Consider the following 16,773-nt stretch of genomic DNA (forward strand, 5'->3'; position numbering starts at 1 on the left):
ATGTCATGTCTTCATTTGATTGATGCCATTGGCCAAATATCACAGACTGAGAACCAATTTCTTCTGAACACAATTGTTAGAGCTTCATCTTGAAACCAAGATGTTTCTTATCCAAAACAGTCCTGGCTCTGTGTGTTAGAGTATTAAGCGTAGTTCTATTTTGAGCTGAGTGGTGGATTTGATAAATGAAATTGTCAAGTCATCCATCTTATTTCTGTCTGAACAACATATTTAAGCAAGGCAACTTGTCATCCTTCTCCTTCTCATTCAGAAATATTATATTCAGTTGCATACCATTCTAATTGTCAATAAATCTATGCAGTGCCTTGCTGTCATATGGCCAAATTAAAAATGTATCAATATGTCTCAAGAAGCAGGACGGGCAGAAATGGGACACTATTCAATGCTTATTCTTCAAAATCCTCCATGAAAGAATTATCTATGGCTGGTTACAGTGGCAAACCCATGGCTATTCCATCATTCATTTGATAGTAATTTCCACTGCACAAAAAAATACATGGTCATCAAGGTGAGCCAAAATAATTTTTAGAATTCAGGAGAGAATATGGCGGAAAATAGTCTTACTGCTTCTCCTACCAGTACTTTAATAAACAGGGATATGAAGTTGAGACTGACCATGATTTCACTTGGGCCTATCCTCTTCTGCTTGATGACATCTACAAAAATCTGACAACTTTTAACATGGTGTCTGCAGTGACCAACTATAGACACCAATAGTTTAGATAAAGACTTTGCCACCCTTTATGAAGAAGGGCCAATAGTAATGATGATTGGTCTAAGTAGTACATCCTCTTTTGAGTATTTCTGACAGATCATATAACTAGTGTGGCTCAGGTGATCTTGCACGAAATTCTTGACAAGTTCATCAGAGAGGCAAGAGTTTTTAAGAACTCCCCTGTCCCCTCGTTTAGTGCCAATGTCATATCTCATTAAAGAATCTGGTAATTGCAGTCCTCCAACAACAGACACACTTTGTTCCGGTAATCAGTAGCATTGAAGATAATTGCTGTATTCCCCTTGTTGGCCAGTAAACAACATAATTCTTCATCTTCCTCCAACAATTTCAGTCCTTATCTCTCCACCCTGCTAATATTGAACTTAGGGAGCTTGGCTGACGCTAAAACCTAGCTAGTAGCAACCCTTATCTCATCTTGTGAATCCTGATGAAGATTTCACACTGTGCTTGTCCATTACACTGATAGTGTTGGCAACTGGTAGCATTTGTGGAGATGAAGCAAAATTCAGGCTTTCAGTCCACAGCAAGTTGATGACTTCATCAATTTTCTCATCAGAGTAGTTGATGGCAGTGTGGTGAATGCCACTAGACCCAGTACTTCCTGCCTCTTGATTAAGGCACTCAGATTTATTGGACTGTTTCCCCATTGCCATGCTTAAATTAGTTCATTGATGTGCAGCTTAAGTCATAGCTACACACTGCCGATCCCTTGGTGAGAGAGCTACCAACAAAAATAGATAGCAGTTATACAAAGGGTGAGTATTGGCACAAGCTGGTCCCTTGTATGATGTATTATTTTCCTTATTACAGCATGGCTCATCTTCCATAAAATTCTTTTCACTGCAGCAGTTCTTATGTGATGTTTGACCACGGCGAACTTCAACCCCCATGTCTTGACAGTGTTGTGGAAAAGCCAGGTTACTCACCAGCTGTGACTGTTTTAGATGTAGCTTCTCCAGCTATCGGTGCTGTGCACTATATCCAAATAGGCATGCACAGGGAACTGTTATAACTACGAAGTGTTTCACGATGAAGTACTAAAATAAAAGGTTTGCAGTTTACTTGCTGAGTAAAACTTGGATAAAATCTCAATCTTTTGATGACTGCCTCATCATCATTGTCAGGGGCTAGTACTGCTTATCATGAAACTTTTATGCTCAAATGATGTCATCTAATCAGCTTGTTTACATCATGATGACATCATGGAAGTCAATTCTTGGGCCACAAATTTTCCTTATCTACATTAATAATCTATCAATCACAATTGATAACAGAGCAAAAATAGTAATATTTGCCTACGATACAAGTATCCTCTACTCAAGTACACAAATGGTTCACTGTGGATAGCCTAACCTTAAATCTTTCAAAAACCAATATGATACAGTTTCTGAAAAAAAAAAAATTATATATATATATATATAGGGTATATATATAGTTCCAGAAATACATGTTAACAATCACAAAATTAATGAAACCACACATACAAAATTCCTTGATATCCAGATAGACAGTCACCTAAGATGGAAAGAACAAATTGATCAGCTGATCAAGAAACTTAGCTCACTGTGCTTTGCACTAATAGCTCTCCATCAGTTAGTGGACAGTGAAATAATGTTGTTGTCATATTTTGCATATTTCCATTCTGTTCTCTCCTATAGCATAATCTTCTGGGGAAATGCTGCAGGTGTTGAAAAAGTCTTCAGAATACCAAAACGAGCAGTGAGACTAATATGTGGGGTCCCTAATGAGGCATCTTGCAGAGGTCACTTCAAATCTCTCAGGATACTTACCATCACAGGTCAGTGTATATACTCACTGAATGTTATTTGTAGCCAATAGTAGGGAATTGTTTCAGAAAAATTGTGACATCCACAACCAAGACACAAGACAGATGAAAAATTTTCACCAAGGCTCTGCAACTCTCACTAAAGTACATAGGGTAGTTACTGAGTCAGGTATAAAGGTCTTCAATAAGTTCCCTATCAATATAAAAAAAAAGGAAATAAATAACGTACAGGTTTTCAAAAGAAAACAAATTATTCATCATCAAACAAACTTTCTATAAAATGAATGAATACTTAGAGTTATAAGGTATAAGAGTGGGGGAAACTGCCTAAAAAAGCACTCCCTTAAAGATAAATGTGATGCTGTTACTTGTAGTTTAACTGATATTGTGGTGATAAAATGTAAATCTATCTATGTCTTTATGAGAAAATGTGAACTCCCATGTATCCACATTCTTGAGCATTCACTTAAACGTCTTCTTAAGGAATGCAGTTAAAATTTGTATTCAATCCAAACCATGACCATGAAGCAAATTTTCCTGTTTATATATGTCAGTAGCATAAAAATATGCACTCTCACTTATTCTACTACTTTAAACAGTCACTTAAACTGTTTTTGGCATAAGGCAGGCTTTAATACTGCATGCAAGTGATTGTTCTTGGAAAATATACAAACTGTGCAATGTGATGTATAAATGTTCATGTACTACTGTATTGTATCAATTGAATTGTCCTATATTACTTGTACACTGGTTGTATAATATGTAATCAGCAGAACCAAATAAATAAATTTTAAAAAAATGTACTAAGGCTGCACCCTCTACATCTGCAGATTATGTTTCCACACTATCTGCTGTTGTTTGCAGTGCCATCAAATGTACTGGGCAGTAAACAATGAGAAGTTTTCCTTGGTTCTCATTCTTTATTAAGTGTGCACTTCATTGTATTCCTAAGTGCACAGCCAGTGGCAGACCACCTAGGCACTTAGCAATGTGTCTAATCAGATGCCATCCTTTGGGTATAAAAGTCAATGCCATTTTCATAACAATCAGACTTTGCCCCTGATGGTAATGATGGAATCAGTCATTAAAAACTTTGGACTTTATCAGGATATGATATGGAAAGTAAACTGAGAAAGTTTTATCTAAAGACTCCAGTGTGAAAGACTTCATAGCCATATTAATTTCCACTATGGGGAGGATGTAGCATGCAGCTTCCATCATCTGGAGAAGCTGTACCTGAAATAGTCACAGCTGCATCATTCTCTCGCTTTCTTACAATGGTGTCATGACAAGGATGTCATACTGAAGTCTGTGTGGTCAAACACTACAGAAGAACTAACAGAACTTTATGGATGATGAACCATGTTTCCATCCAGGAAAGGATATGTCATATGAGGTATGAACTTGAGGCCAGTGCTCTCTCCTTGTATAGCTGCCACCTGCTTCTGTCAGCAGCTCACTCAACGTAGAACTGAGAATGGATAAACATGATTTTAGCTGCATATCGGTGAGCTAATTTAAGCAAAGCAGTGGGAAAATGCTCCAATGAAGTTTAGTGCCTTAACTGTGAACAAGAAACTGCTGGGTCCAGCAGCATTCACTGCACTGTCATCAACTTCTCTAACAAGGAACTTGATGAAGCCATCATCTCAATGCTTTGTAAAGTCCTGCATTTTGCTCCAACTCCACGAACACTGCCAGTTGCTGAGACTATCAGTGGAGTGAACTAGCAGTGCAGCATCTTCCTCAGGAGGCAGCAGATGAGAAAAGGCTTAACACCACCCAGATTTTAGTGAATGACAAGCCCCATAAGTCCAATAATAGAAGGGCAGAGAGACACGGACTGAAATTATTGGATAACAATGAAGAACTGGTTATCTTTTCAGCTGAAAACTAGAATACCATGGTTATTAATGCAATTGCTTATCAGAACAACATGTGCCTAGTACCAGAGGACAGCATTTACCAAATTCTCAAACAAGATATCAAATCAACACTGAGCTGAAAAATGGTAAGTTATTAAAGATTTGTGCCTCTCTGATGAACTTGTAAAGAATTTGAGGCCAAGAGAATCTAGGCCACACAGGTTGTATGGTCTGCCTAAAATACACAAAGAGGGTGTACCATTCAGAAAATTCATAATTGGCTACTGTAGACATTATATCAAAAATTCTCAAATTTTTGGGGATGTCATCAAGAAAACTAGAACAGGTATCCCTGCAGCATCTCTTCAACTATTTCCTCAATACATAGACTCTCACACCTTCACTCATTGTTCGACTTCAAGGAGGCATTGCTGTTTTGGTAGTCCACTTGCTCTCTGTATTTTGTTCAGATTTACCCTCATTATTGTGCTGTTGGTCAGATTGTCATTTTGGTTGTTTCTGTGGTTATTATTCTGGTTTTGATTATGCTGATTACTGTGGCTATTTTTCTAGTATGATTCTTGTAAGTCATAAAGAAAGAATACTGAAAACTGTGTTTTCAATGAGGGGCAGGAGATTAAGAACTTATCCAAACACAATTCTGATGAAATACCCCAGTGAAAAGTTTTTGATGGTGTTCAGTGTTTAACATGTAAAAAATGCTTAAGTTAAAACAAAGGTAGTAATCTTGCTCGAAATTTTACTCCTTGAAGTAGCACGTAGGTGTTACTCTCAGGGTAAATGATGCTTTTCAATGGATAACTTAAAATAATAGGTCAAGAGTTGCCTGAATCATCAAGTATTAAAGAAGAGTTTAACTGCATCGTATGCAGTATGCTTATAATTAGCAAAAGCTCAGAAATGCTTCAGCAATGGCATACTCGTGATATATGTCCAGCAGAAATAGTCAAAGTTCTTGGTTATAATGATGCTGCTGAATATTTTAAAATAGCTCCTTTTATGAAAAATTGCAAAAAATTGAATTCTCAATATGAGATGTAGCATAAAAAGGAAACTAGATTTAATTGCAACTGTCAATATTATTCTTTATGTATAGACAAGTGTCATTTCCTGAGTTTCTGCAAATTGAAACAGCAATACAAGAAAGTAAAATCTAATACTGATGAAGTCGGCAATGAGTTTTGCAGCTGTGTTAACATTTTTAAGTCTCTAGAACTGGATATCATTTTCCCTTAATCATCCAATGAATATAAGCCATGGAAGTGTTGGAACTGGTCTTCAAAAAGATGGGTGCAGTTTGCAAAATGATCTATTCATGCTATTCAGAATGGAAAAGAGATGCTGCAATTTTTGAAGTCACACCACAGGATCGCTACCCAAAACTCAGAGACTCAGCTGTTAAATAAAATCTTTTTTTTTTTTTTTTTTAGTTTAACACACATTTGTGAATACCTTTTCTTCAATGAAGTACATTAAATCTGCTCATAGAATTAAGTGACCAATGAGTCATTTGAACAAAAGCTTCATTCTGCCACCATCCAAAGTGAAATGAATATTGGAGAACTTGTCAAGACCAAACAAATAAAACTAGTCTCAGTATTTAAATATCTCATTAATGTAAGTACAAGAGTTTGAGATGAGCAACTTAATAAAAAATGAAAGTTCTAGTAGTTTATATCTTATGAGATTTACATGTAGAGACTAGGCAGAGCTCATGATCCACAATGACTGACAGTCATCCCTGCAATTGACCAGGAAGGCTATGTGAGGGTTGGGACAGTATGTATGACTAAAGTTGGAGGGGGAACACTCACTGGAAAGAAATGACTTTGTGAAGTCTGGTAAGAATGGTATGAATCCAAATATAAGAATTATGGTGAATATGGAGAAGGATGGGATGTTGCCTTTCTTAGATATGCTGGTTGAACAGTAAGCAGATGGATGACTTAGCTATTCTATGTATCAAAAACTGATACATATAGACTTGCATCTCAGTGGTCATAGCTTCCACCACCCACTTCATTAAGACAGAGTACATAGCTTACCACCCAATGTGAGTGATAGCATTGCAAACAATGTTGAACAGAGAGCAAAAACATGATATATGGACATAGAGAGTGTCATCTCAGTATCAGCCATTTCCTTGATATCATGTCATAATCTATGATATGCAATGATGGGATTAAAAGTGGGAGCCTTGTCAATTTCATGATAGTCAGAATTAGTCCCCAATGAGGATGATGCAGGCAGTCATTGAGAGCTTAGGATTTTATCCAAAGTGTACATGCAAATAAATTGAGAATTTTTTATCCAAGGGCTCTGTCATGAAAGACTTCATAGCCAGCATTAATTTATTGTGGTCACCAGCTTCTCATTTTCCTACTTTCAACCATTTATGGGATTTTTTCCATTTATTCTCTGAATTATGTACATATTCTAATCATTTAGTCCATATTTCTCTCATGTAAATCTGACACCGTGCATAAAAGTTTATCCTTTTTCTACTTGTGTACCAACAAGATTTCTTTATATGTATGCAGTATCAAAAATAATTTGAATCCCAAGAGATACAATATACCTCAATTCAAAACATGCCTATTATTGATATTTTTTGGCTGGTTATACAGGAAGACAGTAGGCATAGGCAATCACAAGCTGAGAAATGCAGTCTCCATCTGGAAAAGAAGTGACAACAGTGTGGAAAGAATAGATTGCTGCTCACTACATAGACAAGGTGTCATGGTACAGATGTCAGAATGAGAAAGACTACTAAAATATTTAAGCTTTCAGATAAAGTCCTTCTTCGGAAATAGCACAGTTCACACACAAATGGCCATTGTCTCCAAGCGCTGGGAACCAAGCACCCAGAGTCAGTGGCTGTGTGTGGGTGAGTTGTGCTTGTAAGAATGTGTGTGTGTGTGTGTGTGTGTGTGTGTGTGTGTGTGTGTGTGTGTGTGTGTGGGTGTTTCTTTTTTTTTTTTTTTTTTTTTTTTTTCCGGGAGAAGGACTTTGTCCAAAAGCTTAAATATTTTAGGAGCTATTTTCATTGTGCCCATCTGTGATTTAATGCCTACTCTACAAGGTGAGCAGCAAGCTATACTTTCCATTTTGTTGCTATTCCATCCTGAACTTTTCATTTTTTGGGAAAGAGAGGGGAAAAGGAATGATCAAGGAATCATAGGAATAAAATTCATGATGACAGAATAGTAAGTGTACTGTAAAATAAAGTGTCAGGAAGAGACTACAACCAAATATTTTAAAATATAATACAAGTATTAACCATTCTATGCCAGATGAGGAAAAGTCAAATCACACTAAAGATATCACTGTTATAGATTGTTTGGTGAAACAATTATTTCAAGAAATGAGAAGGGCAGATTATTTTATGAGTCACAGAGTATATGAGTTTACTAAATGTGGTATTCAGTTGGGATATTACAACAGTAAGACGTATGAAAAATAATTCTGGATTGGATTTATAAAAAATTAGAAAAGTACAGATCTGTAAGGTAATCACCTGCAAAGCAGTCCCATTCTGAAGCCACACATTTAGCCCAGTGTTGTTTCTACTGCACGAAGCATTTTTAGAAGTCATCTTCGGAAATAGGGGACAGCTCCCTCAGCAGATTCTGGTGTATCTCTTGATATCTTTCTCTTTCCCAATGGTTGTTGTTTCTCAGGGAGAGGAAAAGATCACTGGATGCAGGATCTGGCAGAAAAAGTGGCTGCTGGAACTCTGGAAAGTGGTTCTTAGGGGGAAATTTCTGCCCATGTTGTGTTGCATGGGCAGATGCGTTGCCATGGCTGAGTTGCTGGTCACTGTTCTCATGCATAGCCACCATTTTGTGGCAATCTGCTCTCCTCAAACGCTGCAAAATCTGACAGTAGCACATCTTGTAGAGTGTCTGTGCTGATGTAGTGCAATAATGATGCACAATTCCCTTATGATTGCAAAAAAACAAAAAGAAAAAATACAATTCAGTGGGCCTCCCAGGGGTATATTACTCTTAATACTTTAAATATCATGTATAAAATGTGTATGTTACTCATAAATAGTGCATCAATAGAACAATTCTCCCCATAGACTGTCTGCAATCCTCAGTAAGCATGTTGCACTTTGCTACAAGTTTCTATTGAAACAAAATTATGAACTGGTATGTTTATTAGGTTCAAATGTGTAAGCATAATACACAACTGTAAACCAATATGAAAAGTGAAGATGATTGAATCATGGCAGGTAGCACTAACATGATTCAGTCTGTGATAGCAACAGCCTGTATCACCATTATCAATGCTTGGAAATTATGTTCCCTTTTCTTGCAGAATGTTAAAAAAGGAAAACATTTTAAGGGGGATAAAGAAATGTTGTGGCATCAGATAGAACAATAAACTCATGTTACTGAAAATTATCTCATTATGCGGCTTATAAGATAATCCATTTATGATGTCAAGAATCTGAAGGAATAAAATGGTTCAATGATTTGTATACATTTACGACAACAATGATTGAGGGTTCATTTAAAACTATAGCCATTTTCTCCCGCAATAGACAGCTACTGCAACTGTGTAGTGTATGATAGAATATGTAATATTAACTCCTTCCCGTTCTATTCCTAGGTGCCATCCAAGAGCAACGACTGTCACTATGCCTCAGCATAAGCCTTGTATACCTCAAATTTTATTTAGGGAGTTTTAGCTATTTTGTGTATTCTTCAGATTTTGGAATCAGTTTGAGTAGAGAATGGATGGAAATAAATTTTTTGTAAAGTTTACTTAATTACAATAATGATTTTAGAAGATCACCTATTTTCAACCAGGATTACATTCCTGTCTCTGCTCAGGCACAAGTAATCGGTGATGTCATAGCGTCCATATGACCATAAGGATTCCTTTCATAATGTTCACTGTTTTGAAAGTTAGGGTCTATTTGTTGTCATTAGTGGGTTGCTCATATTATTAACATAAATACTTTGCCTGATAAAGCTTCCTTATTTTGAATTTTGTATGCTTCTTGGGGAATGATCAGATGGTTCATACTGATAGGTCATGTCCAATACCTTCTCTTTTCCTTGCTCATAATGAATATTTGTAATTTGAGCTAAATTCTTGTATTATATCCACATTATTATTGGTATTGTTTTCATCCTGATGTTTCATAGCACCATGTTTTATTATCTGTTTTGTTTTCTGTCAATAATTTGGTGCATGGTTCTAACTGAATACAAATTATGTACAAACAAATAAAATGTTTGCCACCGTCACACAAACTTTTATCTCTAGCGTCTGTCCTGAATATCTGTGTCTCCCATTCTATATTATTGACAGACTGAAAGCTTGCTATCCTGCTATAAAAATAGAGAAATTTATTAATTACAATTTTGATACTTTTTTCATAAATATTCATTAATGTGATGCTGAAGGCTGATAGAAGCAACCAAGCTATGTATGGCCCACCTTAGCTTCACCCAGAAAATTTTGATTTCTATATTGTTATTTATCCAGTTACTCAAGACTGAATTATCTATACTGATAAATATGGCATCATCATTGGTATTTAGTAGTTTCTTTAAGATATACTTTAATCAAATTATGGCTTCACTGTTAGTTATTTCTGTTTGCAACCAACTTCTCACTCCAGTTATTGTGTTATCATTTCTACTATAAAAATGTGGGGAAGTTCTGGTTGAAAATAACGAATTATTTAGGAATAAAGAAATGACTCACTGAGGGCAAAAGTGCTGTGTTGTCGATAGTCACACAAACAAAAGGTACAGAGTTTTGCTTTGCTAGCTTTCGGAATGAAATTCTTTTCTCAGTTTATAGGAGATACATGTGCACGTGTGTGTGTGCATGTTTCTCCTACCATTTGAGAAAGAAATTTCATTCCAAAAGGTAGCATAGTAAAGCTCTGTACCTTCTGTTTGTGAGTCTGTTGATGACACACTGCCCCTACCTTTCAGTGAGTCATCTCTTTATTCCTAAATAAAACTGTGGGTAATTTTTTAGCTAATGCTGCATGTTCCAACTGTAAATTAGTATCAAATTTACATTTATTTCTCTCTTTCACTTTGATCTGCAAGGATTTGTATTCTTGTCAATAATTAATTCAAAACTATACAGGGTGATTCAAAAGTCACACAACACAAAACAGTTCCGTTATTTGTGTAGATACTGTAAAAATGATTAAGGGAAAAATTGTTGAACATACCGTTTAAATCATTAGCTTGATGCTGAATATGTATTTGTTTCATTTTGTTATGTATTCACAACAAAATTGTTGGAAACTATGTTTAAATGTCCCAAGAGTGGGAATAGTTGTTATACATGTTACAGGCATAAGTCTATTGGAAGTTGCGGGTCAAAATCACAGATGGCATGCAGGTCAACTGCCCCATCTCACGCAACCATTGGTGATTTACCAGAGTGGTTCCAGACAACAGACAGTATCCATGACAAACAACAGTCTGCACGGCCACGTACAGATCAATAACCTCAAGTGGTGTACTAGCTAAGCTGACAGTCAGTCCAACATGGTCAATAAGAAAAATGGCTCCAGAATGTGGAATCAGTCAAGCATTTGTGTCCAGAATATTATCCAGAAACAATTTACATCCATATCATGTGCATTTTGTCCAGGCATGGAAATGACACACATAGATGGGTATAGTGCTGTGAGTGGTTTACAGAAAGGTGAATGCACCACCCACACCTTGAAGCTGATATTATTTTCAGTTATGAGTCCTCTTTCCATATGAATTGAACAATAAATAGACATAATGCTGTTTACTGGGCAACAAAGAACTACACTGCTATAGATGCTCATCATCAACTGGACCCAAGGTTAAATGTCTGGTATGGTATTTTAGTGCTTCGAGAATTTCTGCATAAATTCTAGAACCACTTGGTCTTCTTCCATCTCGAACACATGATACTTTAAATAGAAGTGTGAGAGAGATGAATCCGACATACGGTGCATTGCATGTTTGTGTGTGCAGGTCTAAAAACAGTCATGAGAAAATTGTGGACATGGCAGCCGAGAAGTACCTGCCCTATGATCCATAGAGTTTCAGTGTATGTGTAGAGAAGAACAATGAGTGTTTATGTATTACTCTGTGCTTTTAGTGACTGTGATGAGTGTTAAGGACAAATGAAGAAATGAGGCTAGACTTTCAAGTAATTCATATCTTGGACTTGCTAGAAGCACGACATGTTCATAAATTATGAGTGGTTCCTAAACCAGCATGCTTATGAACGTAACAATACCAGAGAAGGAAAGTCGCTACTCACCATATAGCGGAGATGCTGAGTTGCGATAGGCTCAATAAAAAGATTCACACACTCATAGCTTTCGGCAATTAAGGCCTTTGTCAACAGTAGACATATATTCACACACGCGCGCGCACACACACACACACACACACACACACACACACACACACACACACACAGACATGCGCACACACACACGCACACACACATGCACAAACGCAACTTGCACACACATCTGCAGTCTCAGAGAGCTGAAACTACACTGATGGGAGTGGCGACTGGGTGGGGGTAAGGAGGAGGCTGGGGTGGGGAGAGGGAGGGATATTATGGTGGGAGTGATGGACAGTGAAGACAGAGGGCAGGAGAGAAGGTGCGGAGGGGTGGGGGGTAAGTAGCAGAAGGGAAAGAAATAAGAATAAAAATAAATTAAAAGACTGTGTGTGGTGGTGAAATGGTGGCTGTGTAGTGCTGGAATGAGAACAGGGAGGGGGCTGGAGGGATGAGAACAGTGACTAACGAAGGTTGAGGCCAGGAGGATTACGGGAACATAGGATGTATTGCAGGGAAAGTTGCCACCTGCACAATTCAGAAAAGCTGGTGTCAGAGGGAAGGATCCATATGGCACAGGCTGTGAAGCAGTCATTGAGATGAGGGGTACCATGTTTGGCAGCATGTTCAGCAACAGGGTGGACCACTTGTTTTTTGGCCTCAGTTTCTCTGTTGGCCGTTCATGTGGACAGACAGCTTGTTGGTTGTCATGCCTACATAGAATGCAGCACAGTGGTTGCAGCTTAGCTTGTAAATCACATGAATGGTTTCACAGGTAGCCCTGCCTTTGATGGGATAGGTCATGTTAGTGACCGGACTGGAGTAGGTGGTGGTAGGAGGATGTATGGGACCGGTCTTGCGTCTAGGTCTATTACAGGGGTATGAGCCATGAGGTAAGGGATTGGGAGCAGGGGTTGTGTGAGGATTGATGAGTATATTGTGTAGGTTCGGTGGACGGTGGAATACCACAGTAGGAGGAGTGGGAAGGAGATAGTGGGTAGGACATTTCTCATTTCAGGGCACGACGAGAGGTAATCGGAACCATGTCGGAGAATGTAATTCAGTTGCTCCAGTCCCGTATGGTACTGAGTTGTGAGGGGAATGCTCCTCTGTGGCCGGACTGTGGGACTTTGGGAGGTGGTAGGAGACTGGAAAGATAAGGCACGGGAGATTTGTTTTTGTACAAGGATGGGAGGATAATTACGGTCAGTGAAGGCTTGAGTGAGACCCTCAGTATATTTAGAGAAGGACTGCTTGTCACTGCAGATGCGATGACCATTGGTGGCTGGGCTGTACGGAAGGGACTTCTTGGTATGGAATGGGTGGCAGCTGTCGAAGTGGAGGTGTCGCTGGTGGTTAGTAAGTTTGATATGGACGAAGGTACTGATGTAGTTATCTCTGAGGTGAAGGTCAACATCTAGGAAGGTGGCTTGTTGGGTTGAGTAGGACCAGGTGAAGCAAATGGGGGAGAAGTTGTTGAGGTTCTGGAGGAATGTGAATAAGGTGTCCTCACCTTCAATCCAGATAGCAAAGATGTCATCAATGAATCTGAAACAGGTGAGAGGTTTAGGATTCTGGGTTTTTAGGAAGGATTCCTCTAGATGGACAATGAATAGGTTGGCATACGATGGTGCCATGTGGGTGCCCATAGCCATACCGCAGATTTGTTTGTAGGTAATGCCTTCAAAGGAGAAGTAATTGTGGGTGAGGATATAGTTGGTCATGGAGACTAGGAAGGAGGTTGTTGGTTTGGAATCCATAGGGCATCTGGAAAGGTAGTGTTCGACAGCAGTAAGGCCATGGGCATTAGGAATGTTAGTGTACAGGGAGGTGGCATCAACAGTGATGAGCAGGGCACTGTGTGGTAAAGGGAAAGGAACTGTCTAGAGTCGGTCGAGGAAATGGATAGTATCTTTTATATAGGAGGATAGGTTCCGGGTAATAGGTTAAAGGTGTTGGCCTATGAGAGTAGAGATTGTCTCAGTGGGGGCACAGTAACCTGCCACAATGGGGCGTCCTGGGTGGTTGGGTTTACGGACTTTAGGAAGCATGTAGAAAGTGGGAGTGCGGGGAGTGGTAGGGGTTAAGTAGAGAGATGGACTCTGGGGAGAGGTTCTGGGATCGGCCTAAGGATATGAGTAGTGACTGGAGATCCTTCTGGATTGCTGGAATGGGATCACTGTCGCATGGTATGTAGGTGGAAGTATCTGACAGCTGACGGAGTCCTTCTGCCACATAATCCTTGCGGTTCAAAGCAATGGTGGTGGAGCCTTTGTGTGCAGGTAGGATTATAAGATCGGGATCAGTTTTTAGATGGTGGACTGCGGTTATTTCTGCAGATGTAAGGTTAGTATGCATGTTGAGGGATTTGGGGATTGGGAAATGATGGTGAGGCACAGTTCGAGGATAAGAAATTTTGGCAAGTTAACAGGGGGTGGTTTGGAGGCAGTGGGGGTATATCACAGTTGGATAGAGGAGTGAACTGAGTTAGGCAAGGTTCAATATCGGTCTTTGGTTGAGTCTGATTGGTGGCGAAAAAGTGTTTCCACTGTAGGGACTAGTCCTGCATGGTTGAATTTGGGAGTGGGGCAAAAGTTGAGGCCTTTGGAAAGGACTGATATTTCTGTGGGACTAAGGTCTCTGGAGGAAAGGTTCATGAATGTGTTGTGGGTCTGATTAGGTTTTGGGTTCTGTGTGGTTGTGGGAGTGAGTTTTGGAGGGTGGGGTAAGTGTAGTAGGTCTGCGAGACAGGATTTGTCAGCTATGAGGGGGTGTGGGGAAGGTTTGGAGGTTGTTGTTGAAGTGGTGGACAGTGGTACTCCGAGGGGGTAGTAAGAAGTGAGCAGGATGGGGAGCTTTTTGAGGTGGTGTCGTGCATGTTGCTCAAGTTCCTGCAGGGCAAGAGTTTCAATGTGTGTTAGTTGGGATTACATACCAGGATAATTTTGCGGATGGAGAGAAGGTACTGCAAGGAGGATTGGGCTCGGTTGATATGGTTTTGCAAGAGTATGTTGGTGAGGGCTAAGCTGCAACCACTGTGCTGCATTCTATGTAGGCATGACAACCAACAAGCTGTCTGTCTGCATGAACAGCCACCAACAAACTGAGGCCAAAAAACAAGTTGACCACCCTGTTGCTGAACACGTTGCCAGACATGATACCTCTCATCTCAATGACTGCTTCACAGCCTGTACCATATGGATCCTTCCCACCAACACCAGTTTTTCTTAATTGTGCAGGTGGGAACTTTCCCTACAATACATCCTATGTTTCCATAACCCTCCTGGCCTCAACCTTTGTTAGTCATTGTCCTCACCCATCCAGCCCCCCTCCCTGTTCCCATTCCAGCACTACACAGCCATCATTTCACCACCACACCCAGTCTTTTAATTTATTTTTATTTTTATTTCTCTCCTTTCCACTACTTACCCCCCCTCCCCCCCTCCACACCTTCTCTCCTGCCCTCCATCTAAACTGCAACACTTCACTGTCCGCCACTCCCACCATACTATCCCTCCCCCTCCCCACCCCAGCCTCCTCCTTACCCCCACCCAGTCGCCACTCCCATCATGCACTGGTGCTGCTGCTCGCAGTGTAGTTTCAGCTCTCTGAGACTGCAGACGTGTGTGCAAGTTGCATTTGTGCATGTGTGTGTGTGCGCGTGTGTGTATGTGTGTCTACTGCTGACAAAGGCCTTAATGACCGAAAGTTATAAGTGTGTGAATCTTTTTATTGTGCCTATCGCGACTCAGCATCTCCACTATATGGTGAGTAGCAATTTTCCTTCTCTGGTATTGTTACATTCCATCCTGGATTTTCCATTGTTTAATTTTCGCTTATGAATGTTAATTTAATGTATTTCTAAAGCTCAAAATATGAGTGAAATACAAGAAGAAGAAGATATTTATATGTGAAATGTGAGAATGTTATTCTGCATGATCCAATACATAGTTAATTGGTGAAAATAAAGTTTGTGTATTTACTCCACACGTTCTATCATAAAAAAGCGTTAGGGCATGGCAACCAGTAAAAAGGACTCAAAACAACAAGAATTTTGAGTAGAAATTGAAGAAGAAGATATGGTGTCTTGCCATAGCAACCAGATATAACCAGATAAGAGAACTGTTTCACGTAATTTGATTAAGTCCAAAAATTAAATGGAAAAATTTGTGGATGCAACAAAAGGGAATATGTAAGGAAGTAATAATGTTAAAAGAAAGGAAAGAAGACCTCGATGTATTAGACTAAGAAGAGATATGATGAGAATAATTAAACTAAGAGGATCCACTGGGGGGGAGTATACAACTCACACACATTGCGTCGACGCCGATGCGGAAACAATGTGCAATGACACTGGCACCAGTTGCTGTTCAATGGTGCTGACCTGCTTCCACAGCTGCCTACTGATGCCTACGTCGACACCAATGTCTGATGACACCAGTTTGCTGTTCACCAGTGCTGACTTGCAGTCACATCCGCTTACCTACGTTGCAAGAATTCTACGCCGGGTGAGCGCAAAATAGAACTTTAGTACCTTAGCAAGAAGGGATACAAGCAGGAGAGTGACTTTTTTTGGTGTAGTTATTATACTTAGAGTTAATTTGTTAAATGATTACTAGATTTAAAAATAATAGGAATATGAATAATACACAGAGAATTGGGGAAACTTCAGAACCAGCCACGACTATGAAAGTGCGTAAGGAAGTGCCAGACTGGTCTGAATTAGTAAATTCAATCAAAGCACAAAGTGCAGATTTAGTGGCTTTAAGAATGGAACTACATGCAGCTTTAAATGCTCAAAGTCTTAAGTTAGATTCAATGGGTACTCAGTTAAATAATAAATTGGATGTTCAGAATGAAACTTTAGGATTGTTTAGTGCTAAGGTAGATCCACAAAGTAAAGACTTAAGTAATTTATGTGGAGGTACGGAAAATTTGAAGACTCAATTTGACAATTTAACTGCTAAAGTAGAAAATCTCAAGACATATTTGAAAGGTGAGCTAACTAATTCTTTAAGCAGTCACGT

General features: G+C 39.2%; 1 protein-coding gene across 3 annotated transcripts in view; it reads right to left on the reverse strand.

Moving 5' to 3' along the window:
• Positions 1-16,773, reverse strand: part of LOC126412426 (lipid storage droplets surface-binding protein 1) — a 210,879-nt gene that overhangs the window by 17,599 nt on the left and 176,507 nt on the right. For 2 of the 3 annotated variants that reach the window (XM_050082031.1, XM_050082023.1), the window contains exon 8: positions 7,947-8,370. The exons of the other annotated variant lie outside the window; for it this stretch is intronic. In XM_050082031.1, coding sequence (XP_049937988.1) covers positions 8,014-8,370 — 357 coding nt within the window. In that variant the 3' untranslated portion in view covers positions 7,947-8,013. The remainder of the gene's footprint in view (positions 1-7,946; positions 8,371-16,773) is intronic. 3 annotated transcript variants of the gene reach the window in all.

Source organism: Schistocerca serialis, chromosome 1 (genome assembly GCF_023864345.2).
Source record: "Schistocerca serialis cubense isolate TAMUIC-IGC-003099 chromosome 1, iqSchSeri2.2, whole genome shotgun sequence".
Lineage (NCBI taxonomy): Eukaryota > Metazoa > Arthropoda > Insecta > Orthoptera > Acrididae > Schistocerca > Schistocerca serialis.